The sequence below is a fragment of the Gymnogyps californianus genome, chromosome 1 (genome assembly GCF_018139145.2).
Source record: "Gymnogyps californianus isolate 813 chromosome 1, ASM1813914v2, whole genome shotgun sequence".
Classification (NCBI taxonomy): Eukaryota; Metazoa; Chordata; class Aves; order Accipitriformes; family Cathartidae; genus Gymnogyps; species Gymnogyps californianus.
The window spans coordinates 113628198-113654728 of record NC_059471.1 but is presented as its reverse complement, the minus strand read 5'-3'; the positions used below and the strand labels follow the sequence as shown (position 1 = coordinate 113654728).

General features: G+C 37.1%; 1 protein-coding gene across 1 annotated transcript in view; it reads left to right on the top strand.

Moving 5' to 3' along the window:
- Window positions 1-26531, top strand: part of GBE1 (1,4-alpha-glucan branching enzyme 1) — a 172453-nt gene that overhangs the window by 47366 nt on the left and 98556 nt on the right. The window contains exons 4-7 of the mRNA XM_050895991.1: window positions 17065-17190; window positions 19459-19594; window positions 22028-22118; window positions 23303-23512. Of these exons, the coding sequence (XP_050751948.1) occupies window positions 17065-17190; window positions 19459-19594; window positions 22028-22118; window positions 23303-23512 (563 nt within the window). The remainder of the gene's footprint in view (window positions 1-17064; window positions 17191-19458; window positions 19595-22027; window positions 22119-23302; window positions 23513-26531) is intronic.

Here is a 26531-nt window from a genome sequence, read left to right as displayed (position 1 = left end):
TGAGTAATTAAAAAAACTTGTTATAGATCTTCTGATACATTTCTGTGTGAAGGGGTGGATGCTTATGACAGCTGAGTGACTCCTATGTGGGTTATGATATCCACTTACAAAATAAGGTTACCTGCTAGAAAAGGGCATTTTTTTCTTTCTCCCATGGATCAGTGGGGAGCTTAGTGAGTTAAGTGAACAAATATAGTTGCTGTTGTGGTTGTGTGGTATTTGCTTTGTTTAAACTTCTGATAGATGTCATAAGCTGAGCACAGATTAAAAAACAAAAAAACAAACTTTGTGCTTTAACAAATTAAGCCTCTATCTCTGTTTCTTTATTCTAATGGGGGTAGTTTGAAAGATGATCTGGGACAACCAAAGTTTCTTTAAATGTTAGCATGTTTGTCATTCTAACAGTGACAGCAGTTGGGGGACAGGTGTGCTTATCTTTCATGGTTGAAAATGTCTGAATTCTTCCTTCATTGTCAGTATTCTTAATTACCTTTTCACATTATACAGCAAGCTTTTAGAAAAATTGACATGGGTAGGCTTCTTTATCAAGTCTCATCGTGTGTTGTCATATGCGTACAGGAGTTTAATCAGTGTTCCACTTTGTTCTTTTACTGTTTATTTATAAATGAGTTTCACAACTGCTTAAAAATACATGTAAATTAAGTTTTCACTGTAGTCCGTAAGATCCTGATTTTGAAATAGTGTCAGTGGAGTTTAGGGGTGGGGACAGTACTGGTAAAAATTGAGATCTTAGTATCTGCAGTGGGGAACTTGTTTAATATCCTTTATAGGAATGCCAAAGAACAACACAGAAAATGCAGAACAATTGGGAAATAGAAGCCAATAAGAATTCAAACCTAGATGAAAATAATTTCCAAATTCATGGCTAATGGTCAAGTTCTAAAATATTTTCACACAGCTAAATAAGAAAAGATAGTAAGATCAGTACTTACAAAATATTGGCAGTTACGATTGAGCTACCTGCTGCCCTGGAACATTGAATAGGAAGACATCTGTATAGTGGAACCACTAGATTTTCTTCCGTGAGCTGGAGAGGATATACTAAAATAGTAGTAATTGTTCAACTTTCTACTAGTTACAGTAGATCTGTGATTTCTGAAATGATTTGACAGAACAAGAATTTTATGTATTAATAAATTTGTCTGACACTTGATCTGACAATATGTTGGGTAGGTGCACGAAATTAAAACACTGTATGCAACTAAGTATCGCTTGTACATTCATGAAATCTAGTTTAATGTAAGTGATTCTGGCTTATTTCTCTTGAGTTATGAAGGTAAGAGCCAGGATGGCTGATGTGCCTCCATAATGCAACTTTTTACCAGGAGTGAGGTAATGATTAGGAAGTTGTCTGTAAAATATCAGTGAATAAATTTGTTGGTTTCTTATTATATTTTTTGAAGCCACATGAGTTAACTACAAATGGGTAGCTTTCTTGGATAGCTTTTATGTAATTGAGTGTAGATAGATAAAAGTAAAAAAAAAAAAAAATAAACCCTGTTTTATAGTTAATTTTAATTGGGTTTTAACAGATAATTTCTGGGCACCATAGCAGCCTTCATAATTTCTCTGTGTATGCTGACAGAACTAATCATATACAGCTCAGGGAACAAAGAACTTAAGTTTTCCCTGGAAAGGTCACCTCAGAAAAAGGTAGAAACTTTTTTAAAACTCTGCATTCCATCATTTGCTAAACCTGTATCCTTTCCTCCTTCACACATGTATATCTACATATGTGTGTATGTATGTATTTAAATGGTAAACTTTATAGTTTTTTAAGGAGTATCTTGTATTGTAATGAGGTGATTAGATTTGATATGTTGTACACTTGTTAACATAATATTCTTCTATTGATACTCCACTCTTGCATGTTTGAGTGGTTTCAGTGATTGCTTAACAGTAGTTACAGGTGCCAAGGTCAATTCAAAATTGGGGCTGGCATGAAGAACAGTCACAATTTTTTTTATCAGTTTGCACAAAATGTTTTAAGTTCACTACTATTGGTTTTAAGTAGTTTTCCAGTCCAAATGTATAACCGTTTTTAATATTAAAGTGTGCAAAGGAGGAACTACTTTGAGTCAGAACACTAACAGATTAATCATGGTTAGAAGTACCTAAAAGTACATTTGTATCCATAAGGTGCTGGGGAGAGGGAAGTTAGTTGTAAAGAATATTATTAAAACTTAATCCTTACAGTTTTTACTACTGTATCCTATACTTTGTAGTAGATCTGTATGCTCTGTGTTTAACTTCTAAACCTTGAAAAGGAATCAAATATGGTGAGCAGGTAGGTTAATCAGTGTCAGGGAACCACTGTTAGTAAAATTCATGAAGTGTAATTACTGTCAGTGGTGAAGTAGATGGTGTTGCAGCTGACCCTACTGATCAAGAAGTCCAGCAGCACAGTATCAGAGTGGCTTCGAGTTCAGGTCTTGTGCTTCAAGCAGTCTGCAGTCAAAACGTGAAGGTGTTTTTAATGAGAATGTGAAAACCCAGGAAACTTTTTAATAATGGGATAACAGGCTGGTGGTTAGGATGCTAGGTATAGAAGTGTTAAAGATGTGGTGGGTTTTCTGTAACATAAGATGCAAATAGAATCATAGAATACCAGGTTGAAAGGGACCTCAAGGATCATCTGGTCCAACCTTTCTTGGCAAAAGCATGGTCTAGACAAGATGGCCCAGCACCATGTCCAGCTGAATCTTAAGTGTCCAATGTTGGGGAATCCACCACTTCCCTGGGAGATTATTCCAATGGCTGATTGTTCTCATTGTGAAATAGGTTATGTGCAGTCAGACAGCTTTTACAAAGGGAGCCCTAGGTGCTCCTAGCAGAGGTACGAAACTTGATTTCAGTGGGAAGCTTCCTGAAGAAGTACTCACTGTTTTCTTACATGTTGTGTTGGGTTTGTGTGGTGGGGTTTTGGTACCTGGGGAGGGGCTACAGGGGTGGCTCCTGTGAGAAGCTGCTTGAAGCTTCCGTGGCTCCAAGTCGGACCTGCCTCTGGCCAAGGCCAAGCCCATCAGCGATGGTGGTAGCACCTCTGGGATAGTGTATTTAAGGAGGGGAAAGACTGCTGAAAGACCTGCAGCAGAGAGAGGAGTGGGATGTGACAGAAACAACCATGCAGACACTGAGGTCAGTGAAGGAGAGAGAGGAGGTTCTCCAGGCACTGGAGCGGAGATTCCCCTGCAGCCTGTGGTGAGACGGCAGGCTGTCCCCCTGCAGCCCATGGAGGTTTAACGATGGAGCAGAGGTTCTACTGCAGCCCATGGAGGACCCCATGCCAGAGCAGGTGGCTGGGCCTGGAGAAGGCTGTGACTCTGTGGGAAAGTCCACGCTGGAGCAGTTCAGAGGACTACAGCCTGTGGAAAGGACTTGCGTTGGAGAAGTTTGTGGAGGACTGACCCCTCTGGGAGGGACCCCACGCCGGAGCAGGGGACGAGTGTGAGGAGTCCTCCCCCTGAGGAGGAAGGAGTGGCAGAGACAATGTGGGGTGAACTGACTGCAACCCCCATTCCCCGTCCCCCTGTGCCGCTGGGCGGGGAGGAGGTAGAGGAATTGGGAGCGAAGCTGAGCCTGGAAAGAAGGGAGGGGTGGGGGGGAAGGTGTGTTTTTAAGATATGGTTCTATTTCTCATTATCCTACTCTGAATTTGGTTGGTAACAAATTAATTGATTTCTTTTTCCCCAAATTGAGTCTGTTTTGCCTGTGACCATAATTGGTGAGTGATCCCTTCCTATCCTTGTCTCAACTCATGAGCCTTTGGTTATATTTTCTCCTCCCCATCCCACTGTGGGGATAGGGAGGAGTGAGTGAGTGGCTGTGTAGTTCTTTGTTGCCGGGTGGGCCTAAACCATGACACATGTACAAATATGAACACTTCTAATGTTTCTTGTTTTCACCTCAGCTGAGGGGGTGGGGAATATCCTTGCTCATAGTCTGTTAAGTTCCATGTCACTTAAATCTTATGTCTTAAATAGTGTGTAGGATGGAAAATAATAAAAATCACCAGGTCTGCAAGGTTGAACAGCGAATGAAACAAGTGTTCTGCAGCATTGTGGTATATAACCTATGTGCAAGAAGGAACAGACATGGCATTCCTGGTATTTTGAACTTTAGGGAACAGGACTTAAGTCATCTAGCATATACATTTCTAGACATCAGTGGTGCTGAATAGGAAGTAAAGCATTAGTTAAATCTGTGGCAATATCCTTCATGTTTCATTACTTGATTGCGAGCCATGACCCTTCAGCAAGTTATTGTAGACTTCTCTGGGTTACAGATTAGGTTTACTAGCAGGAAGAGTTGTTATCTCATTGGGAAGTAAATGGTCTTGTGACTTTGCCTATTTGGATTTGGTAAACAATGTGCAACTACTCGTGGACTCATAGGAGAGGTTGTAGCAGCAATGAACCATTGTAATGCAGTGGACTGTGGCTCTTTGGAGCCTTTTTTGCAGACTGAGCTCAGCACTTCAGAATATTCTTGTTCAGTTGTTTTGGCAGGTTTGGTTCTCCTGTGGCTTGAAGATTGCACAGTTCTTTGGTAGGAGGTTTTGCTATTTAAAAATACTTGCGTTTTAGTTTGTCCATACAAAAGACTAATTTTTTCATTTGATATTAGGTGTGTGTTAAAGCAAAACATGGGGTTTTTTGGAGGAAAAGGGAGAGAGATTTTAAAGAAGGAGTTTTGAAATGGAATTTGAAGTCTGAGAGTCCATATTAAGTATATATAAGCATGACTGGTTTTTAGGGGAATTGTTTTTGTTTTGAAGATAGGGCCACTAATTAGGTAAAGCTTCTGACACTCTTCAGTGTGACTTACTGGTATGTACGTCCTAATTTTCATCTGTATTTGTCTATAATGTTAAGAGAAGATTATAGGTCAAGGAGAAAGTGGAAGATAAACTTTGGTATTCTAATGGACTTATTCCACACTTTGGATGCCAAAGTCTTGTCAGATAGTCTGTACTGGCAACACAGCCAACACCAGAGCTGTTTGAGGAGGACTTCTCTGAGGCGTTATGATAAAGTATTCAAGGTATGCTACTTTAGAATGTCAGAAAGCAGTTAAGTTAATGCGCCTAACAATGTGTGGAGAGGGTCAGGTGAGCTCATCCATGACAGATGACCTCAGAACTGAGGGGACATGTCACGATTCTCTGCACTTTTTTATTATCCACCAAAGAGAGTGTGACCTAAGGTGTTAAGGACTCCTGAGTTGTTGGGCAGGGAGACAACAGCAACAGGAGGGGAGAGGACAGTGGAAGGACCGTTGGGGGCTGTAGGCTACCCCAGTTATAAGACACTGTGGGGGTATGTGACAGGAAGCAGAGGTGTTGAGCATGACCAGCCTCATCCCCAAAAGATGTTTTGCTCTCAGTTAGAAACAGCTGTGAATGGAAGCATCAAAAAGTAAGCATGCTATGCCACAACCACCCAACTGCAAGGTGCATTATGCAGCAGTTGTCCTTTATATAAACGCTTTATAGTTGAGGATAAGTAATACTTAATGCTTGGGTGCCCCTATTACATACTTCAGCAGCTTCTTTTCTGCTTGGCATGGCTTGAAACAACTCTAATAAGTTACACTTATTGTGTGTAATGTGCTTTTTTATTATGGTTGCTTTTCAAACTGTGCTCTCGTGCCCCAAGCCTCTCAGTTACATAATACATATATGAATGCTTTTGTATTATGCATACAAATTTTTATAGTCTTTGAGCTACATCACTGTTATAGTAACTTGATTCTGGTTAAGTCACAGTGGGGGAAAAAAACTATTTCTTGAACTGTGTATTTTAGAGATTCCAGTTTTCCTTTGACTTATTAATTTGATTTTGAAAAAGGCTTTCAAAGTCTGGATTCTAGACTGAAAGAAAAGTTTGAATGCTGTCCTGCAGCATAGATACATGTGGTGTTTTCCTTTTTTAAAAATAAACTGGTTGCCCCTCAATACCTAATAATGTCACCTTTGTGTAGCTAACAGTTATAAAGCCTATTGTTTCTTTCTGTAGAAATCCATGTACTTTTAGGATAGTTCATGATGATTAAGTGAAGTATCGTCTCTACACTTGTGCCTGTTGAAATCTATTGGGAATGTTTCCATGTGATACTGCTTTCATTTTTAACAACTCTCCTATGGTTTCCTGGATTTTAACAGTCTGATTTTCCTATGGTATTTTTATCTCTCTCTTCATAGATATTTTTATAATACTAGGCTACTGTCTCTATCTTTTGAATTTTTTATATTCAAATAGATAATATAGTATTTTCTGTATCTTTTTTGTTAGTATTTACTAATTTCTCTTAGTTTTGAGAAGCATGGAAATGGAAAGAAGAGCAAAAGCTTTCCTTTTTAATCTGATCTAGTAATCTAGTGAAACGTTCTTAGGTTTTTCACTGCAATTGAAATGCTTAATTCACAAATGGAGCTATATCTCCCTCTTTTGGAAAATCAAGGCATGACTTCATGACTTGGCTTTGAAGATAGTCTTTTGCTTCTTTCATATCTTTATTTTTTTTTAATTTATTTTCTTTCCCTGGGGGAGAAGGGAAGGGAAAAGAAGGGGGAATTGTGAACAAATATTTAATATCCCCAATAAGTTTAGAGTCTAATAGCTGATGTCGTGATATATTTAGAGAAAGATAATCTGCACAGCAAATAGACCCCTCTCCCAATGGCTTCTGAACCACAGATTCCTCTGCAGAACTTTGTTAAACGTGTAAACCACCTGAGAAGTATTACTGTGTGTCTGATAGCTAAGGAGTATTTTTTCAATATTTGATTTAAATGCTTGTGCCTTTAGCAGATTTCTTTGCCAGAAAATTGCTTGGAAGAAAAACAAACCAGGCAGCTTTGTCTTGACTGACTTAATTTTGACAGTAATCTTAAATTGATGAGGGGAAAAAAAGTTGGAGAAAGGGAGACTTGGAGTAATGTGACTAGAGTGTTCTATTACTTTTTCTTTCCAGTGTAACTGATTTGCAATTTAGGAAGAACAGCCTGGCAGAAGCAACGTGCTGTCCATTCTTTCCGAAACTTCTTTTCCAGGTTTATACTCAATTCACTTATTAGGAAATAACTTCAGTGACTGCAAGCACCTTGACAGATACGCTTGATTTCTTGATTATTTGGAGTGTTAGGAATAGAGTATGGTAAAGTTTTTCAGTGGAAGGTGAGTTCTGGAAAGATCTCCTGTTTTCCATGCCTTCTCCCCTGCCAGTTTGGGTAGAGGCTCCTTTTGGGAAGGTACTGCTGGCTAGGGGAAGCTGAAGTGTTGAACAACTTCTGATCCCTTTTCCTCCTTGCTGCCTCTCCTGAGCTTTGTTAGGCAGGGCTGTGCAGTAGCAAGAAGAGTAAGGCACTAGTGAAGAAGCTGTGTTTGCTTCTTCATTCCTTGCCTTCTATTTCTGAGCCTATTAAAGAGGGAAATGTTTTATCTGGTCTCTAAAATATCTCAGGTTGACTGAGACAATTCCAGAATAAAGCTCTTAACGGTGCTGTTCTATCCCAAATTTTTGTCAGGCTTTCGGACTTTTATCTAAATCTTCTTTAAAGCGAACTGTGCCAGACAAGAAACTCTGAATTCTGGTCCTGGGTTCTGCAGCAGGTTGCATTACCTTAATGGAAAGTTTTCTGCTGTGGTCCCATGTATTAAAAAACAAACATACAAAAACGTTGCCTCTAGACTCTATGCTTCTCTCACAAACCAGTACAACCTGTAGAAGGAGAATGGTAATAGTTGCCCTATGGTTTCCTCTGTGTGCGTGGGGAAGGCAGGGGTGGTGATGCGATTTTTATTTACTTTTGTAAATGGGCTCAATTTACATCATCCACTGGCAAAAGATCATCAGAACTGTGTATTCTATCCTGGGTGCTAAACTCAGGGTTGGATACGCTTTGTGGAAGAAAAGTACACAGCTAAGGTGTACAAGGAAAGGTATTTTCGGCTGATAGTAAAACTTCACTTCTCTGTTTCTGTAGCAACTTAAGGGGGTTGAGAAAAGGATGAACAATTGAAGAAAAAAAGAAATATGATCTTATAGCAGGATTGTATCATGACTTGAATGCAGGAACTGTCTTTGAGACTGAACTGCATTTATGAAATAAAATCTAAGACCAGGTTTTCTTACAGCAGCAGTATGTCCTAAATATAAAGCTTTGGAGATTAACTTTAATTGGTTCAGATTAATTTGTATTCTTGTAAATTTGTAGTGCTTTCTCTTGGTTACCCTATTTTTGCAAAAGTAAAAATGTAAACTTTTCTTTGTCTACAGTGTATATTATACTAAAAACCGTCTTAGTGTACAAGCAGTTGTTTTCCTTCCCCATGTCCTCTTAGAACAACTGAGGGAGGGAAATACCTTGATGTTTAATTTCTAATAAATTTCATGTAGTGGAAAAACCTGGTTATGTTATTGCAGCATCTAACATAAACTTCCTAGAGAGTCTTTAAGACCTAATCCTGTCATGCTTTTAGGTTTTGGGTTAAACTTACTTTCAAATCAGGTGCATGTTACTGAGATGAGGTGGTGTTTCCATCTGTGTTATTGTGGCTTTTACATTTGGATAATCTTGTCTCAGAAATCAATAAATATGAAGCTAATGAAATACTATAAACTGTAAAATATTGAAATAATAGCTTATTGACCTTATAAATAACAAGTCAATGACATTTCCATATTTATATTAAAGCTAGTCCACTCTCTCATTATGTTAGCTATTGTTGGTTTGATGGCCAATTTAATTTCATCGTTGTATTAAAAGCCACATATACCAACAATCATTCCAAGTGCTTTCAAGCTATTAAAGTAATGAAATAATAATACAGTGTTTCAGAGCAGTTTATTAGCTTGCATATATTAGTTATCTAGTTATCACCTCCTCATTTTCCTCTCCCCAGCTCGAGTATAAATGGCAAACTACTATATAACAAATTTCCTGAACCACAAAAATATCAGTCTTAATTCTTTATTCTTTAAAAAAAAAAAGTCCAACAGATGCTAGTTTTAAATGAAAATAAATATCTGAAAAATAAGGAATTATCAAGACAGCATGGCTTATTTTTATTTCTAATGTTTGACCCTGTATCATCATCAGTGGGAAACACAGGCAGACGACTTACGGGAATACATAATTGAATACAGTGCTCACACATGGAAATTAGTCTGCTTTAGATGCAGGAACTGAAAGCTAAAGGAGTGGTCGCTGGGCAGAGAGAGAAACTGTCTGATCTTGTGTGTAACTGTCATTTGAATTATTCTGCCACACTGTTCTGAAGATCTGTGTATGTATACACTGGAAGATGAGGTAGCCAAATGAAGCTGATGTGAAGAGAAGATGTAGGTAAACACAAAAAGAAAGAAGGGGGATATTCATAAACATATGAATTTTAAATGTGGTGTTTTGTGGCCTGTTACTGCACAGTTTCATCTGTCATAACAACAGAACAACCACGTTAAGCTCCATTTTACACATGGGTTTACGTTTTATCTAAATTTGTATTTGCAACTAAACTTTTAAAGTTGTTAGACTTGCAAAACACTCAGAATTTTTAGTGTTATAGATAATTTAAGAAAAAATGTGTGGCTTTTGTTCATAAAAAGCCGACAAATTTCACTGAGTCACAGTAGGTTGGAAGTTGTCTGAATGTAAGTGCCGAGTTTTCCTTTAAATGCCCTGAGACATCCAGAAGGGGTTGGTAGATGTGCTGTAGGTGATATGGAAGACCCATGCTATTTTGGAAAGGCAGAATAGTGGTGTTACCCAAGAGTCTCAAATTTTCAATGTCTCTGAAAATCGAGGCCCCCGAATCTCACTTGTCCTGCATTGGAAGCACCATTAAATTACATGAAACCTACTTCAGCTTCTGAATTGCTCCAATGTGTTACTGCCTTTTCGGTATGACACTAGACTGCCCTCAGAGTGATGGTTTCTCCTTAACTGTAAGAAACTGCTTTTCAGAGTTTTAAACATCATCAAAACAGACCTGTAAACACTGTACTTAGTTTTATCCTATAGTTTACTCCCCATTTCATAAATTACCTGTACTCTAGTGGGACAGACATAGAACACATTGTCACTTTGATACTAATGTTCTTGTGAGATTAAGGTCCTGCTTTGTCTTCCAGCAGTCCAGCATTTTGAAAACTGGAATGCACCTTTGCACACCAGTTTTTACATACCTTCAAAGCCAGCCATTGTTGGCTGGATGTTTGCTCTTATTACAGCCATACGTTTCAGTTTTTCTAGTGATTTTTATTCGGATCTGAAAGTTCTTACTTCAAAATTAATCACTTCAGGAGCATTGATGCCTTAAACTTCGTGTTACCAGGGCATGTTTTCACTACCTTGGGTGTACTCATCTATGAAATCCACTGCACTAATTACAGCGGTTTTGGATGCTAAACTTCAAGTGTGCTGAACATTTAGACAGAAATGTTGAAAATACACCCAACATCCCTATAATGGAAAATGCAAACAAAACACATTTTTAACCTTTACATACAAAAGATGAGCAGCTTAGGTTAAGCTCTTTGCTTTTTGTTGTTTTTCAATTGTGCTTATATGAATTGTATATCTGTGCCATGTCCATTTTTAGAGTAAATTGACTTTCTAATGTCAAATTTTGAAGGACGTTTTCATTCTGTCCTTCTGACACTTGCTTATTTGTCTGAGAGCACTTACATGTATTTATACTGATATATTTCACTTGGAAGCCAGAATCATGTGACATTCAAAGATCGTCAAGGATTTTGAGTTTTTTACATATGTTGTGGTTTAACCCCAGCCAGCAACTAAGCACTACACAGCCACTCGCTCACTCCCCACACCCAGTGGGATGGGGGAGAGAATTGAAAAAAAAAAAAAAAAAAAAAACAACCCCAAAACAAAACCCAGAACCTTATGGGTTGAGATAAAGACAGCTTAATAGGGCAGAAAGGAAGGAAAAATAATGATGATGATAAAAAAATGACAATAATAATACTAAAATAATTAGAATATACAAACCAAGTGATGCACAATGCAATTGCTCAGCACTTGCTGACCGATGCCCAGTTCAGTTCCTGCGCAGCGATCCGCCTCTCCCGGCCAACTCCCCCCAGTTTATATACTGGGCTTGACGTCATATGGCATGGAATATTCCTTTGGCCAGTTTGGGTCAGCTGTCCTTGCTGTGTCCCCTCCCAGCTTCTTGTGCCCCTCTAGCCTTCTTGCTGGCTGGGCATGAGAAGCTGAAAAATCCTTGACTTGGTATAAACACTACTTGATAACACACTGATGTTTTCAGTTGTTGCTAACACTATTTTCCTACTGAATTGAAAATAGCACTACACCAGCTACTAGGAAGAAAATTAACTTTCATAGCCGAAACCAGGGCAACATATTATTGTATGAATGTATTTACCACTAGAGGAGGGAAAAAATGCCAGAACTATTCAGGTGAGCTGTAGCTAGTGTTAATGTAGGCAAATTCTGCATGACTAACTTTGAATTTTCCAAAATCTTGTGTTAGAAATTTCCAATGGGTGAGCCAACTTGGAAACTATGGGGAAGTAGGGAAAAAAGACTTTTTAGTACAGAGTTCTAAACAGGTTAGCTGTGTAAGAGACTTCCACCTCTCCACAAAAAAAAAAATTGTCATGTTGCCCATGTATTATGCAGTTTGATAGTAAAATACTACTCTTATGTTTCAGACAGAAGTTTAATGTAGAAGGTAGCAAGTTCTCTTCATCTGTGTTTTTGTCTTTGCTTTTCTGTCCTTCTAAATTTGGGCAGTGTAAATGTAACTCTTGATATGTCGATTTCTTTCTTCTTAACTTAGTTTTGGCTGTTTCTTAACAGTTTAAACGTACAAACTGAGGAGGATGTCTTATTTTGCCTAGGAAACTTGGATTTCCTTTTTCCCCCTGCACTTGTATTGTTGGAGTGTTTTCTGTAGTGACCAGCATTGCTTCTCCTCCCTGACAATTTTACATAGCTCATATTGGTAAACATTTAAAAGGTGACTTAAATCACAAAGCTGAAGAAAGCCAAGGGTAAACCATAATGTGGGTACATAACTAATATGAAAACACATTAATGACAAAGGGCTGTTTGGTACATATTATGTGTATTAAATGCCTACTGCAGAACTTCTACATACCATGCCTGATTGTTTATGACATGTGACAACTAAGTTTAACTATGCTTTTTCTAGCAACCTTATCTGTATTCTCTATTATATTCTTAAAAGCCAGCAAGATGTATGCTCTGTTATATGTTCTTAGAAGCCAGCAAAAGTGAAGAAAACTGATGATAGAATTGGAAATACAGTGACTATTTTTACCTAGGATTTTCTTTAACTAAAACTTAAATCAGTGTAAAATGAACAGGTTGTGATTTGAGGCTAAACTTTTGCCAGTTTGCTTGGTCCGCTTGACAAATGCATTTCATGCTATAGTAGTATGTGTTTTTTAAAGCTTTATTTAATGGGGGCTGTAGTGTTTATATCAAATGGTATAATGTGCCTCCTCATAAACCTTAAGGAAAGAACAGGGACAGACCTCTTAAAAATGAAGTAGGTAAATCCCAAGGCCAGTTTGAAGAAGCCTGTTTAATGAACATCATGATTTTATATATAATCTTTAGGGAAGATTGTTGAGTTAATTAGAAAATGTAAACTCAGCTATAAAATGTTGATGAACTAAGTGGTAGCTAGCTTAGCCTATGCATCATAACTTTTAGGAATTAGTTTGAAATGAGTAAAAAAAGCAAATTTGGAGCAAGAGTACAGTATCTGCTAAATAAACTCATAGGTACTTTGTCAAAAAGGCTGTGTAATGACTATATTCGGTATTCTTTATGCACGTATGACCTGTAGCAGCAGGTGCAGAGTATGCATGGCAGCTGCTTTTTATATCTGAACACTGCAGAGAATGGACCACAAGTAGTAGTTTGGGGTGAGTGGAGCAAGAGTTGTTTATCTGTCTTTCAGTTTTACATGTGTGCTTTATATTATTACTCCTATTATTACAACTTTTATTTGTAATTGTTTCAAGAAATGCTGAAGCAAATATGGGAATAAAAGCTTTTGGACTGTTTCCATTAGAGTTATTTTTGTCAGTCTTGGGCTGAATTGCTATTTGTTTTGGGATGCCATTCAACTTTTTGCAGTTTTTTTGCTCATGCCTCAGCTAAGCATGATGGTGTGGGAGTTCTGTCTCAAGAAACTTTAGAAAATATTATCTGAAGTCTTTCTACTTTAACTTATTAATCAACTTTCTACAATATCAGGAGAGACGAATAAGAAGTTGATTGAGTATAGAGCTTGGTAATTAAGGAAAGGAAAGATTCAGTAAATGGGATTCACATAAAATTAAGAAAAGGGTTAAACAAGCATAGAAAATGAGAATTGAAATTGTTAGGGATCACTTGATAGAGGTCTAAGGAAACTGTTGATTATGCTGTTGTAAACTGGAGAAGAACAGGATTCAACTTTACCAGCTTTAGTGTTGTAATGTTTCCTTTTGTGGGTTAGCTATGTTCCTCTTGACTATGCTTTCTCTGTGTACAGCTCACGATGTTCAAAAATGACAGCAACACATGAGCAAAATTGAGGTTTCTGCTGTTGTGGTGAGGTTCATACAGATAAAACCATGGCTGGATATATTTGGAAAATATTCCCTAAGAGGACCTACACTGTGAGGAAGGCAACAAATTTTCTGAGTATTTGTTTAAAATAAGTGCTCACCCTACTTTTTTAGAGATTTTATGACATTTGCATGGTTAAAGTGTATGACTTCTATTGTTGGATAAATGTATCCTTTTCTTTAGAACATGGGAGGTTTCTTATATCTTCGCATAATAAAAATGAAAGTTCTAAAATAAATGAACCAAAAATATAGATTGTGAACCTTAAAATATAGCAGACTCTTAAGTCTGTTAAGACTGTTAAGTGTGTAAACCCAACTCTGGCAGAAAGTGGTAGGCTAGCACCACCTGTTTATGGCTCTACATTGTTACTGTCATGATATATGTCAAATACGTGTATGCCTCTGCCTCTCAGAAGTTTTAGTTGTAGCTATTAGAATTCTGGCTGTGAAAGTTGGTAGGAACCTGAACAAGTTCTTGTAAAAGTCTCTCACTTCCTGAGAAGTCTAACCAATAACCTTGACCTGATAGATGCTTTGAATAAAAGCGAAACTAGTACTTAAACAAAATGACTTCTGAAAAACTGATAAATCAAGTGCACTGATGCCTCGGAAATGAGGGAAAATATGGTCGAGTTGAGTGACTACGGAACAACCAAAGTTCTTATGTGATGTCGGAAGGATGGGATGCAGAGATATGGTTGATTAATGTGCAGCATAACTGTAGAAGTGTGGGTTAAAAAAGTGAAATAACTGATTGCTCATTTAAATGTGTTTCTAATCTCTGTTTTTCTTAAGTGTTTTTCATTGCTTAATGGATTAAAATAAAGAGTATGCTTGACTGGTTTTGGTATTTCATAGTAAATAAACTTTCTTTTCCTCCCTCCAGTATCATCTTTGGACTAAACCAGTACTACATATAATTAAATAATGTTCTGAGTTTAGGTTAATTACCTCATATTTCTTAAAATAAAATGTGCCCACCCCTCGCAAGCCTGTATAGTATAAATTACACTGGAATATTGGAGCAAAAGGAATGCTAACGTGAGTAGCTCAGTATGGTTATTATATGCAGTAATTATCTTATTTCTGTGATGGGTAAATTGGGACAAATTATTAAAGCAATAGCATCATCAGAAGTGTGATGTCAGAAAGAGGAGATAATTTTTATTATTTTAAGAGTAACTTGCAAATTGTCAATGCTATGAGCCAGGAGGATCTTCATAGTGTTGATATAATTTGCAGAAATAACCCTTTTGGCCAGCTTTGCTAGCACAGTTAACAGAAGAAATTTTCTGTGCAACTGTACCGTGTTTTCAATAACTTTTTCTCAGCTTTTTCTGATTAGGTGGTTAGTCTCAATTACTCCTCCTTACAAAGTCTGTTTTGAGTTGTCAGAGTTCTAGTAATATACACTGAGACACAGCAATCATACTTCCTTGCTTTACCAACTTCCATTAACCTACTGTGTATACATATTTTCATCTTTTTTTCTCCTGTGGTTGGATTAAGGATACAGATAATCAATCAAAATAATGAAAGACACTTGCCACAGGTGAAAAGGCAATTCTTCGATAATTGTCTTCCAGACTACTTGTTAGGAATTGAGAGCAAAGAGAAGTCACTTTTTTAATAAAAAAGGGGGGGGGGAAGCTGAACCCCCCCTTTTCATTTGAAGCTTCTTATGATGTTCGTAGCTCTCCCTACCAAAAAAAAAAAAAAAAAAAGCCCCCCAAACCGACAACCAAACCAAAAAAAACCTATCAACTTCTTAACAAAAGCGGAATGAAGAATTTCAGGACTTCACTCGCTTGTACTTTTCTGGGTTTTAAACTTGCAAACCTTCTGTGTTACTGTTTTAATGGCAGCCAAAATATCAAGCAAAACCAGAGTGGTGCTGTCCCTTCTGCACTGAGGAAGGGGGGGTGGGGGTGAGGTGAGAGAGATGGAGCAGGATTTTTTTCTGCATCTCAAGAAAGGCCTGACAACAGTTGGCTTCATAGGATAACTGCTTCAATGAGACAGAATAAGAGGAGGAATACTGATAGTGAGCAAGTCCCCTTCAAATGCTGGGCACCCTGCATTTAGTGTGGCATCAGACAGTGCGCTGGTAGATGTTGCCATGCCATGCTGTGTGGAGCAAATCCTCTCCTTAGAGAGAAGCTCTCCCTTTTGGTCATTCAAGCTAGTATATAATTTCCTTACAAGAAAACAACTCTACTCCTAAAGCATGTTCTCATGAGAGTTTCTTGCTGCACTTTTAGACAAAGGCAAGGCCATGCAGGTGGTGTAGTCGCCAGTACCAAGGGGGAGCTGCCTGCAGGTCCCTCTGTTATGCTGAGATGGCTGAGGTTGTTCTGCAGCCAAGGGACATGTGCAGCACAGCACAGACCTATTGTTCCTAGCTCCTAAATGTGCAATGCTCCCAGTCAGCAACACTACTTTCCACCCCTTGATTCTCATACCATTTCCCAAAAGTATTTTATAAGTTACAGATTACATTAATTACTCAACAGGACAGAGATGGCCTGTTCAAGATCACCAACTCCTCAAATACAATGTCTTCTGCAAGGTCCCGGTACAACATTATCCTAGTAATTATTTCAATTTTGCTTTTGTTGTGTAAAATTATAAGACTCAAAAAAAGCTCCTAGGTTTGTTGTGTTTGGTCATTCTTTCTGGTGAAGTTTTATGAGCTTTTTTTGAAGGAATTGAAAAGAATGGTTCTTTTTCATCTTGTTATAAAATAGAGGAAACCAAATATGGAAAGTAAAACAGATGATAATACTTTATCGTTAGACTGATGAAGGCATCTAGAGAAACTGAAAGGCAGCAGAAGAAACCCAGCAATTTAAATTTTACTCTTTTGCCTCTTCTTGACCTGAAAGCTGTGTCCTGTGCTGCTTGTGTTGATCTGTGGTCTATATGATATTGGTCAGGACTCAGCATAAAAAAGAAGAGGGAATTAAGATATTAAAATTGGCTTACTAGATTGTTTGCCAAGTAAACAAATCACAGTTCTCATCTTGATAGCATTATACTGCTTGTCTATTTAAATTTATAAGAACATAGTGGGGAAGTAGCAATGACAGGGGAAATTAGGGAACCTAACAGTAATCCATTTGGGAAGGCTCTTTCTCCCATTACTTATCTGAAGCTTACATATATATCTTCACCTTTCAGCTCCTGCTTGTGAACATCACTCCTATGTCTGACATGCCTGGTTTGCTATCCCTTTGCAAATCATCTCTGTGAACAGGGTCATTCTTCCTTGTCTTGACTTGCATTGTGTATTTGTGCGTTCTTTAAATTTCTGTGTAGCGTACGATTTCGTTCTCTGCTATGGTTTATGTAGGAGGTGTTATATGAATTATGTGACTGTATGCACATGTTGCGGTTATTTTATAGGTGGTGATTCGTGCTCAAAATGGCGAACTCCTCTATCGTATTTCACCTTGGGCAAGATACGTAGTCCGTGACGAAGACAAAGTGAATTACGACTGGGTACACTGGAATCCACCACAGTCATATATAGTAAGGCTTAAATATTATTTTCAAAAGGGGTATAAAACCGTGTATTGTGTCATCTTTCTATCCCTGTTTGGAAGAAAAAAAAAGTTGTTCCACAAAAAGAGGGTAGCGAACTAGTTAAAGTAGCTACCTGAGAAGTGAAGGGTTTTTATTCGTGGCTTTGACAGAAACAAGTGACTTTAATGATGGATGTTTTTGAGCTACTTTTTCAGTCTCCCATAGAGTATATAAAAACCAGTTAGCCATTAAAGTGGTATTTTAAACTTGGCTTCCCACGTGCTAGGCAAGCTTGATAACTATTCCAGGACTAGGCGGCCCTTCGTGGTACAGAGGAGAGCAGAGATTTATCAGAATTGGGTTTAAGAGTTAGTCGCAAATACAAAGTTCAGTATTCCAGTAGCAAGTCAGTGCCTGTCCTGGTTTCGGCTGGGATAGAATTAATTTTCTTCTTAGTAGCTGGTACAGTGCTGTGTTTTGGATTTAGTGTGAGAATGATGTTGATAACACGCTGATGTTTTAGTTGTTGCTAAGTAGTGCTTATCTTAAGCCAAGGTTTTTTCAGTTTCCCATGCTCTGCCAGCAGGCAGGTGTGCAGGAAGCTGGGAGGGAGCATAGCCAGGACCACTGACCCCAACTAGCCAAAGGGATGTTCCATAGAATGTCATGCCCAGTATATAAAGTGGGGGGAGTTGGCCAGGAGGGGCGGATCACTGGTCGGGAACTAACTGGGCATCGGTCGGCGAGTGAGCAACCGAAGGCAGTCCCAGACCATGACTGTACCACAGATGCTTCTCACTTCCCATAGCCTTGGCCCGCCTAGCTCAATCAGTAGAGCATGGGACTCAATCCAGGGTCGTGGGTTCGTGCCCTACGTTGGGCACCAAAAGGACTGGGGTTAAACCACAACAATGCCGTATGAAATCAGACTGAGTGGTGTTATTTCATATTATTACACTTTTTGGTGTTTTCGCTGAAAAATGGTATGCAGTATTCTGTATTAGAAGTGCTGCAACCTCTGGTTTGAGTTAAATTTTAGCACCCACCTCTATGAAGCATCTGCTTGACGGAGAAAGGTAACTCACATGGAAAATCTCTTAAAAAAAAAAAAAATCATAATCTACAGTAGCTTTCTTATTTAGGTGTATAGTTTATATGAATTTAGTGACCTACCCTGTATTTATGATGCTGTGTGACACCTAGATCCTCTATAAGAGGAGGAATGGGGAGGTAATTGGAAATGCAGTGATCTGTATGACCTATAGCGAAAAAGAGATGAGAACATTTAGGGTGCAGACAATGCCTTACTAAGTTTAGTCAGGAAAAAAAAAAAAGAGTCATTTTATGAATAGGAGACGTGCCCAGTGGAAGTAAAATACAGGGAACAAACCTCAGCCAGAAATTCTTGTACTTCACCTTGTCCCTTTCATTTCTGTTCACGTACATGTGTGTTTTTACTGGTTTTGTTCTAACTTTTCAAAATTTCACTTGAATGTTAAACTAACAAATAGAATATAAATCTTGTAACTTTTTTTTTTTTAATTGGGAGAGGGAGGAAAAGAAAAAACTTTGGGGGAAAAACAGGTTTTAAGCAATAGTTTTCCTAAGTTTCTTCAGAGAAGACTTTTGTTTTAAAAAGTAAGATCCCAATCAAGAGTAAGCTCTTCTTCAAGTGTAAAGAGGAGGTTTTGTGATGAACTTCAATTGCCTCTGTATTCTTTAAATATTTTCACCCATCTAGAAATACTGTGTACTCACCTACAGACTTGGGATTTTTTTTTTTTTTTAATCGTAAGTAATCAGAATATAGAAGATTTTGTGCTGTGGAGCTGTGTTCTTTAGGACTAAAATATTTATAAATTTTAGTTTGAAGAAGGCAGAGCAACTTCAAATACCTCCAAAAAGCAGGTATGCTTAAAAAATAAAACCTTTTTTTCTATTGTCATCTTTTATATTCAAAAAGCTTCATAGTAATTCAGAAGAACTTTATAGTACAATGGCTGCTATAAGTTTGTACACTAAAGTGTAATTTAAAAAGGGTATAAGAAAAGTGTTGAATCATGGATGTCCAGTTTCTTGTTCATGAAGAGTGTTAATTTGACATAGACATTTGCTTTAACAGTTTAGAATGCTTAATTACTTCTGAAACGTTTGTGCTTTTAGAGGAAAAATAAACCAAACCTTAAATTGTTTTTCATGTTGTGCACATTGTGTGATTGTGACAACACTTCCAAGCTGTTGTATCCTAACGACAACTGTTTTTTTCCTTTATAGCATAAGCATCCTTCCCCCAAGAGATTAAAAAGCCTAAGAATCTATGAATCTCATGTGGGGATTGCTTCCCCAGAAGGGAAGGTAGCTTCTTATAAAAACTTCACATACAATGTACTACCTAGAATAAAGGATCTTGGTAAGTAATAACAGAGATACTTGCAGAGATAAAATTTTTTTATGCCTGTGCTCTTATTAGAAAAGATAATTATCAAGTGTCTGTAGTTTTTTTGCGTTTTCAGGTTACCTGTACTATAAAAATAGATTCTTAGAGCAGCAAAAATTATAAACAAGTGAAATCTGTGGAAAAGAAACAAAGACTGAAATGAAATAGAATATGTGAATTAAAGTCCATTCCATAGATTTTTAAGTAAAAAGTGATTGCAAAAGCCTAGATGAATGTTGCAGGGCAATTTGCTTTCAGCATGGTTTGCTTTCCACTTGAAAAAGGACCTGGTTTTGTGAGATAGTCTTTGGAAAATACTGTGTTCTTAATTGGTTCTACTAATGTATATCTTGATTCTAAGGAAAGACGAAGTTTCTGAATAGAAAGGATTGTACTTTGTGTTTGCCAGAATAAATGTGCTAAATTTTTTATCCCTGAACACTTGCTATGAAGTAGCAGAACATGGAAACTTTAAACATGAGAAATCCTTTTTTAGAAAAGAACTTCTAGTATATTGGAGGGGATGTATGAAAGAAACAACTGGCATGATTATCTCAGGAAGCATAGCAAACCTGTTCAGCTCAGTTTCTATTTGATAATTATTTTTTTCCTGTGGTGTCTTTGCACTGTTTCTATAATGGACGATATTAGAACTTGGTGGCTTTTACTGCCCTGTGATGAAATACATTTTGTTGCACTCCCCTGTAAAATAATTGTGACATCCATGGCTGATACCTCTGTGGATGGTGGCTGTGCTTATGTGTTGTTTGATTTTTATTTTTTTTTTTTTATCAGACTGCCTGAAGAAGCCATACGTTTTTCTTGTAGGTTTACTTGTTGAGTCAGTGTTTCACAGAATGTGGCTTTTGCCTTTCAATAAAGTTGAGCTTGCAGGTGAGATGGAGTTTGCACATATGGCAGCCCTCAACAAAAAGTAAATCTGGGTCCCACATTACGTATCTGTGGCTCTTTCTCTACTGCCAAAGAATTTCAGTTATTCCAGGAGGTTAATATGTTTAACAGAATTATGAAAGCTTTCTGCTTTACCTACAGATTTTTCTTTGGGGAGGAGAAATGTCATGAAAAGGCTGATACACCACAAAATAAAAGCAATATCAAATTTAGGTAGGGTATACAAAAATGATAGATAATGCTTGTTCTTATTTACATTAAGTAAACACTGTGGGAATTAAGGGGGTTTTTTTAAACATATTTTTAAGGGATATTAGATTTGGTTTTGGAATGTCTTGCTTGTTAGGACAAGCTTAAAGACATCAGTATGTAAGAATGCTAAGATATTAATAGTTTGTAGAAATACGTGCATGACAAATAGCAAAATAAATAGCAAGCAAATCAGATAAGATTAATTTGATGCTATGTTGCTGTTTATTTATAAAAATGCTGTAAATAAGAATAAGTGCAATGAGCCTGAATTATAAAACAGCAATGAATCTGACAAATTGCTGAGCTCATGCCAACTGTCTTCTAATAATAACTCTTTTATAGCTGCAAAATTTTAAAACAAGAACAGTAAAAAAGAAACCAGTATCTTGTCTAAACTAAAGAATGCAGTGAAGACTTTGGTTAAACTAATAAAGAGAAGCGGTGGTGGTGGGAGTCTCAACAGACTAGATTAAACCTGAAGATTATCTTTTGCTGATAGTCTTCACTTGCTAGCTATCTGGGGCACTTATTCACTGATATTAAAGATAGCTTTAGTTAAGATGTGTGGCAAGTACTGTGGCTTCACCATTAGTATGTTGTTTTCCCTTTAGATTTCCCTCCCTTAATGTTGCACTGAACTATCTTAGGTGATATAAGAGACAGCATGTCTGCTATCCTCCTGTACTGCCTTGGTTCTTTGGTAAACTCAGAACAAAAACACATGACTTCTGTGTGTTCTCTTTCTTGAAAGACTCTTGTAGAGGGGGAATGTAATCGTTAAAGTTGGAAAAAGGTGGTTTTGAAGTGGTAAAAAAAGATTCCATAGGGCATAAGGTACATTACGTGTAGCCAGTGACTATCCTCAACCCCCCTGACTGCAAGTGTCAAAAGTGAAGCGGAAGTTCAGGACATGCAGATTGGCATAGTTAATATTCTGAAGTTAAATTAAGATTATATTTGCATATCACTTATTGCATTCTAAATCTGAGAGATTCAATACACCTAGTTGTATGTAGATCACTTGACAAATCGACCGTTCCATTTTTAATGGAAGATCATGTAAGTATAAACTATGAGGTGGAAAAACTTACTGAGAGACACTCAATCTTTAGTTCTTAATCATTAGAGTTAGAAGCAGCTAAAATGAGAGAAGACTGGAATGCATATGTTACAGGTGTTGAATCCTCTTTTAACTATCCTTAAGACAGGGGTTTGTTTGGTTTATTTCTCCTATTTTTATAGGATATAACTGTGTCCAGCTGATGGCTATTATGGAACATGCATACTATGCCAGTTTTGGTTATCAGGTCACAAGCTTCTTCGCAGCATCAAGGTAGGTTTAAGTACTTCAGCATCATCTCTGTTCTTTTACCTTACTCCCCATTCATTGAGATCAGTATGCCTGTATGTGCGTGTTTCCAAGTTAAGTGTTTAATGGAAAGAGAAAGTAATGGCTTAGGTATTTGCTCTAGCTTCGTCTTAAATCTGAAATCAGTTGGGCGTAGTGATCAGCTGTTCTGTGTAAATGCTTCCTATAGGATACAAACAAAAAGATTATAAGTAACTTCAGCTGTCATAGCATATTCCAGCTAATCCAGCTTCAGCAGTCTTTATGCATGGATTTTGTGTTGTGGAATTCCTGGCAGTAATAGACAAGATGTGTAAGTCATTCTTTTACGATAAACAGAACTGTACGCTACTTGTTCATAATAAACTTGATTAAAATCATGGCTGTGTGTGTTCTGTGGGAACTCTCTCCCGCGCTTGCAACAGACTACTTAGATTTGAGGCCTAGGGTGAAAATAGATGGAAAATGTATTCAGGTAGTTGTTAAGAAAATTATGATAAACCTGAATGTTGTGATTTTTTTTTTTTTTTTTTTTTTTTTCCATCTTGGTGAAGCTCAAGTGACAACCAGGCTGAATTTAGATAGACAGGAAGTTTTAACTGGCTTAATTAGTTGAAAGAAATGTTTGTCGGACATAGGAGACAAAAATCTTTATTTAAAAACAAGTTGGAAAATAGTGTAGTACCTAAAACAAATAACTAAGCAGGACAGCAGCAGATGGTGTATTTTGGGGACTTTCATGAATGTACATTTACTTTTGTAGTCGTTATGGATTACTTTATTCCAGTAATATAAATATATTCTTGTCCCTTACAAAGTAAGGAAGTGTTCAATATTAAATAGAAGCTTTAAGTTGTATCAGTTATCTTTTATGCTGAATTTGATGTATTAACAGATTAAAAGGGAAGAATAAAACTTTGAAACTATTTCTGCAAAACATTGCATGCATGCATGCATGATGTAATTTTTGTAATTAAAAAATTGTTTTAGTTGTCAGTTTGTAATCAATAGCTACTACTAAAGAGGCTGAAAAGATAGCCTGTATACAAGTGGAAACAAGGTGATGAAGAACTGCTGACTTTGACATAGTTTTAATGAGTAATGTTCAGTATTGTCAGCTTAAGTTCAGATTGTACCACTCATAACACATTGCATTTTCATGCTGATAGCCGTTATGGAACTCCAGATGACTTGAAAGAAATGATTGATGTTGCTCACTCAATGGGCATCACTGTGCTGCTGGATGTTGTGCACAGCCATGCATCAAAAAACTCTGAAGATGGTCTCAACAAATTCGATGGTACAGATTCTTGTTTCTTCCATTCTGGTCCTAAAGGAACTCATCAGCTCTGGGACAGCAGGCTCTTTGACTACGCAAAGTAAGTATAAAATGTCACTTCAGGTGTGTTAGTGGCAATTATTTCTTACAAGTTCTATTAAAACTACACTATTCTCCAAACTGGAAAAGTCATTTGGGTTGTTCAACAGTTACGATATGCTGAGTCAAATTCCTTTACTTTGCTAAATACTTACAATCTAAGACTAAATAGTAGTATTTACGTTTTGTTATTCTTCTGTCATCTATGGCTGCATATGTACATATTATATACCATGTGCATTGTATGTATTAGATAATTATGTAGTTATATATTATATTTATATTTATTTTAAAATAGATTCAAATATTTTATATATACCTATTTAAATATTATATAGGAATATATATTATATATAATTAAATATTTTTATATATTATAAAATAGAATTTATTTGTATTTTCACATCATATATTTATATATAATATATATTATATATTTGTATATATAAATAAATAAAAGAATAAGAAGAGCTGAAGAAAACTTGCAAGCTCTGGAAATTTATTGTCAAACTGTCAGATTGTTGAAACGTAGCAAAGGTTTTGCCCCAGGACAACTAACTCCATTCCAAAGAGCTTCCAGAGGTCAATCAACAGTTAGTATAGAGCAGGGGTCATTTTCAGTAGGCAGTTTTAGGGACCCAGGTTGGGCGCACTTAATTAACTAGTATAAATATAGTGTGTGTCAAACCACGTGTTAATGCCGGATGATGATTAGCATTTAGTATTGTTTACTTTGTATTCTCTGAGGTATTGGGGGTGGGAGGATTTATCTCGTATGCTGAATATTTCAGTGGTTTAAATGGAGAAACAGACACAGGCAGCCAGGTTATTTCAGTCTCCTTCTCCCATTTTTCCCATATTTGTTCATCCCTGAACCACCTTGATTCCTCCCTTTACTTGTCTTTGATTCTTCCCCTAAACATCCCACAATAAGTTTCACACAACCTGGAATCTCCTTAAAGCATTTCAAAATAAATTCTATACAGTGACACTAACCTCTTATTCCATGATAAATTTGCTTCCCCCCCCCCTTGAGATGCATGATAATCATATTTGTCCTTCTTATCAATTACAAAGTTCTGGTTTAACCCTTTCAAGGTTATGCTTAAGTGGTTCCTTTGGTGGCTCATCACTCAGTGACTGTAGAGTTCTGGTCTGTTGTTAATCTCTTACTTGTTAGGTTTTGTGTGCTGCAAGTTCAATTTACTGTTTTTCCTCTGTTTCTCTCCCTCACTTGCATTGAATTGCCATTAACTGGATATGCTTACATTGCAGTTGTCCTTAAACCTTGGATGAGAATTACCTATGTTCAGTTAGTTGCCAAAAAAGACTTTTCTTCTTGTACTCATAGGGTATGCTCCTGAGGCTGACAGTTTCATAGCTTATGGGGGTACTGTTTAAGAAGGTCACTATTGCAGAAGTAATGTTACATAGTGTAGGTCAACTGTTTAATGGAAACTCTTGCACAGTAACTCACAATTTCAATTAACCTGAGTGACCAGTGTAGTAAGTGACTTACGGACTATGTTACTTAATAGGATGAGCTGTTCTTTATTTACTTTTTATTTGGGACAATTTAACTGATGAATTCAGGGAACCTTTTTGAATCGTGATTTTAATTATTGTAACAAATGTATTTTAGTATGTCTAATCATAATAACTTCCTGTTTGAGTTGCTTCCTATTAATCTTTAAATTCCTATTCAGATAAACTATTTCAGATAATCTTGAAGCTTTAATATCAATACAATGGTATTTCATACTTTATGCTTATGTATAATCAACAAGTGTGTGGTACCAACTTCTCTAGTGAGAAAATAAATTGAATGCAATTATGGATCTTTCTCTGTTCCAAGCAGAGGCAGGTTCTTCCTATTGGGAAAGAAAGTGGTGCTGGTATTGAGTGTTTTGGAAGGATTTGTAAATGAAAGAAGCAGCAAGCTCCTTTCTAGGTAGCACTTGGCAATGTTAAGCATTTATTCAGAACTGAAGAACTTTCTACATGGGCCTGTTCAGTCAGTGATATGTGCCTGTACTCGTTGGGGAGGGACACCACTGCATAATTACTTTTCATCCTGGGTGGTCGGAATAGATGCAAGACTAAATGCTGGAAAGGGGGAGGGGAAAGAGCTGTGAAGGGGAGAGAAGAGATTTGGAAATAGCAGAGGTCAGAGAAATTGAATCTGTGCTCTACTGATGAGTAAAAATAATGCTCTGGATGACTGAGGGTCCCTCATACATCATTCTCTATCCCCTGCCCTCTAGTGAAATGCAACAATGAATTTGGGTTTCCTTTTTTAAACTTTTAGGGAAAACCCTCCTTCCCCTTCAAGCACAGGAAGCTGTGAAGTGAACTGTTTTTCGTCATTAAGGGCTTCTTTGGTCCTAATATCTGAAACATTAGATATTCTATGTGTATTTATAGTCAAATTTTAAGGCTTAAAAGATATAACAATCGTGTTTATTCTAAGTTGCTCAGAACTGATTAAAAAATGGTTTGGTGTGTTTTTTCCTCTTTTTTGTGTGTACAGGTCCCAAACAAAATTGGGAAAGAACCAGAGCTGACATTTTATTGAAAATGTTATTTTTTTCCGTTTAGGCTTTATTGACATGCCTGTTAATTTCCATACCAGTAAATGAACAGCTCTAGTCTGAAAGAGGGGAGTATAAAAATCTGTGAGAGACTTGAGTTGGTTGCAGATGTTCAAAGTTTGCTGAAAATAAATGACACCAAACACAATCTATTGAATGATGTACAGAAAAGCTTGCTTTCTGAGTCAGATCTCTTCAGATACTACAGCCTTCTCTCCTGTACAGTGCTTGTACTAAATCCCTTTCCTTCTGTAGTAGGAAGAACTGTTAAATCTACAGGTACTTAAACATCAAATACAAAGAATGCTCAATTTACTTTGGAATTGAGAGAAACTAATTCTCTACCATGAGAGAGATTAAGAATTACTTTATCAGTTTAGTCTGTCTACGTATTCTTTGAAAGCCAAGATGTAAGTAAATTTGTCTCAC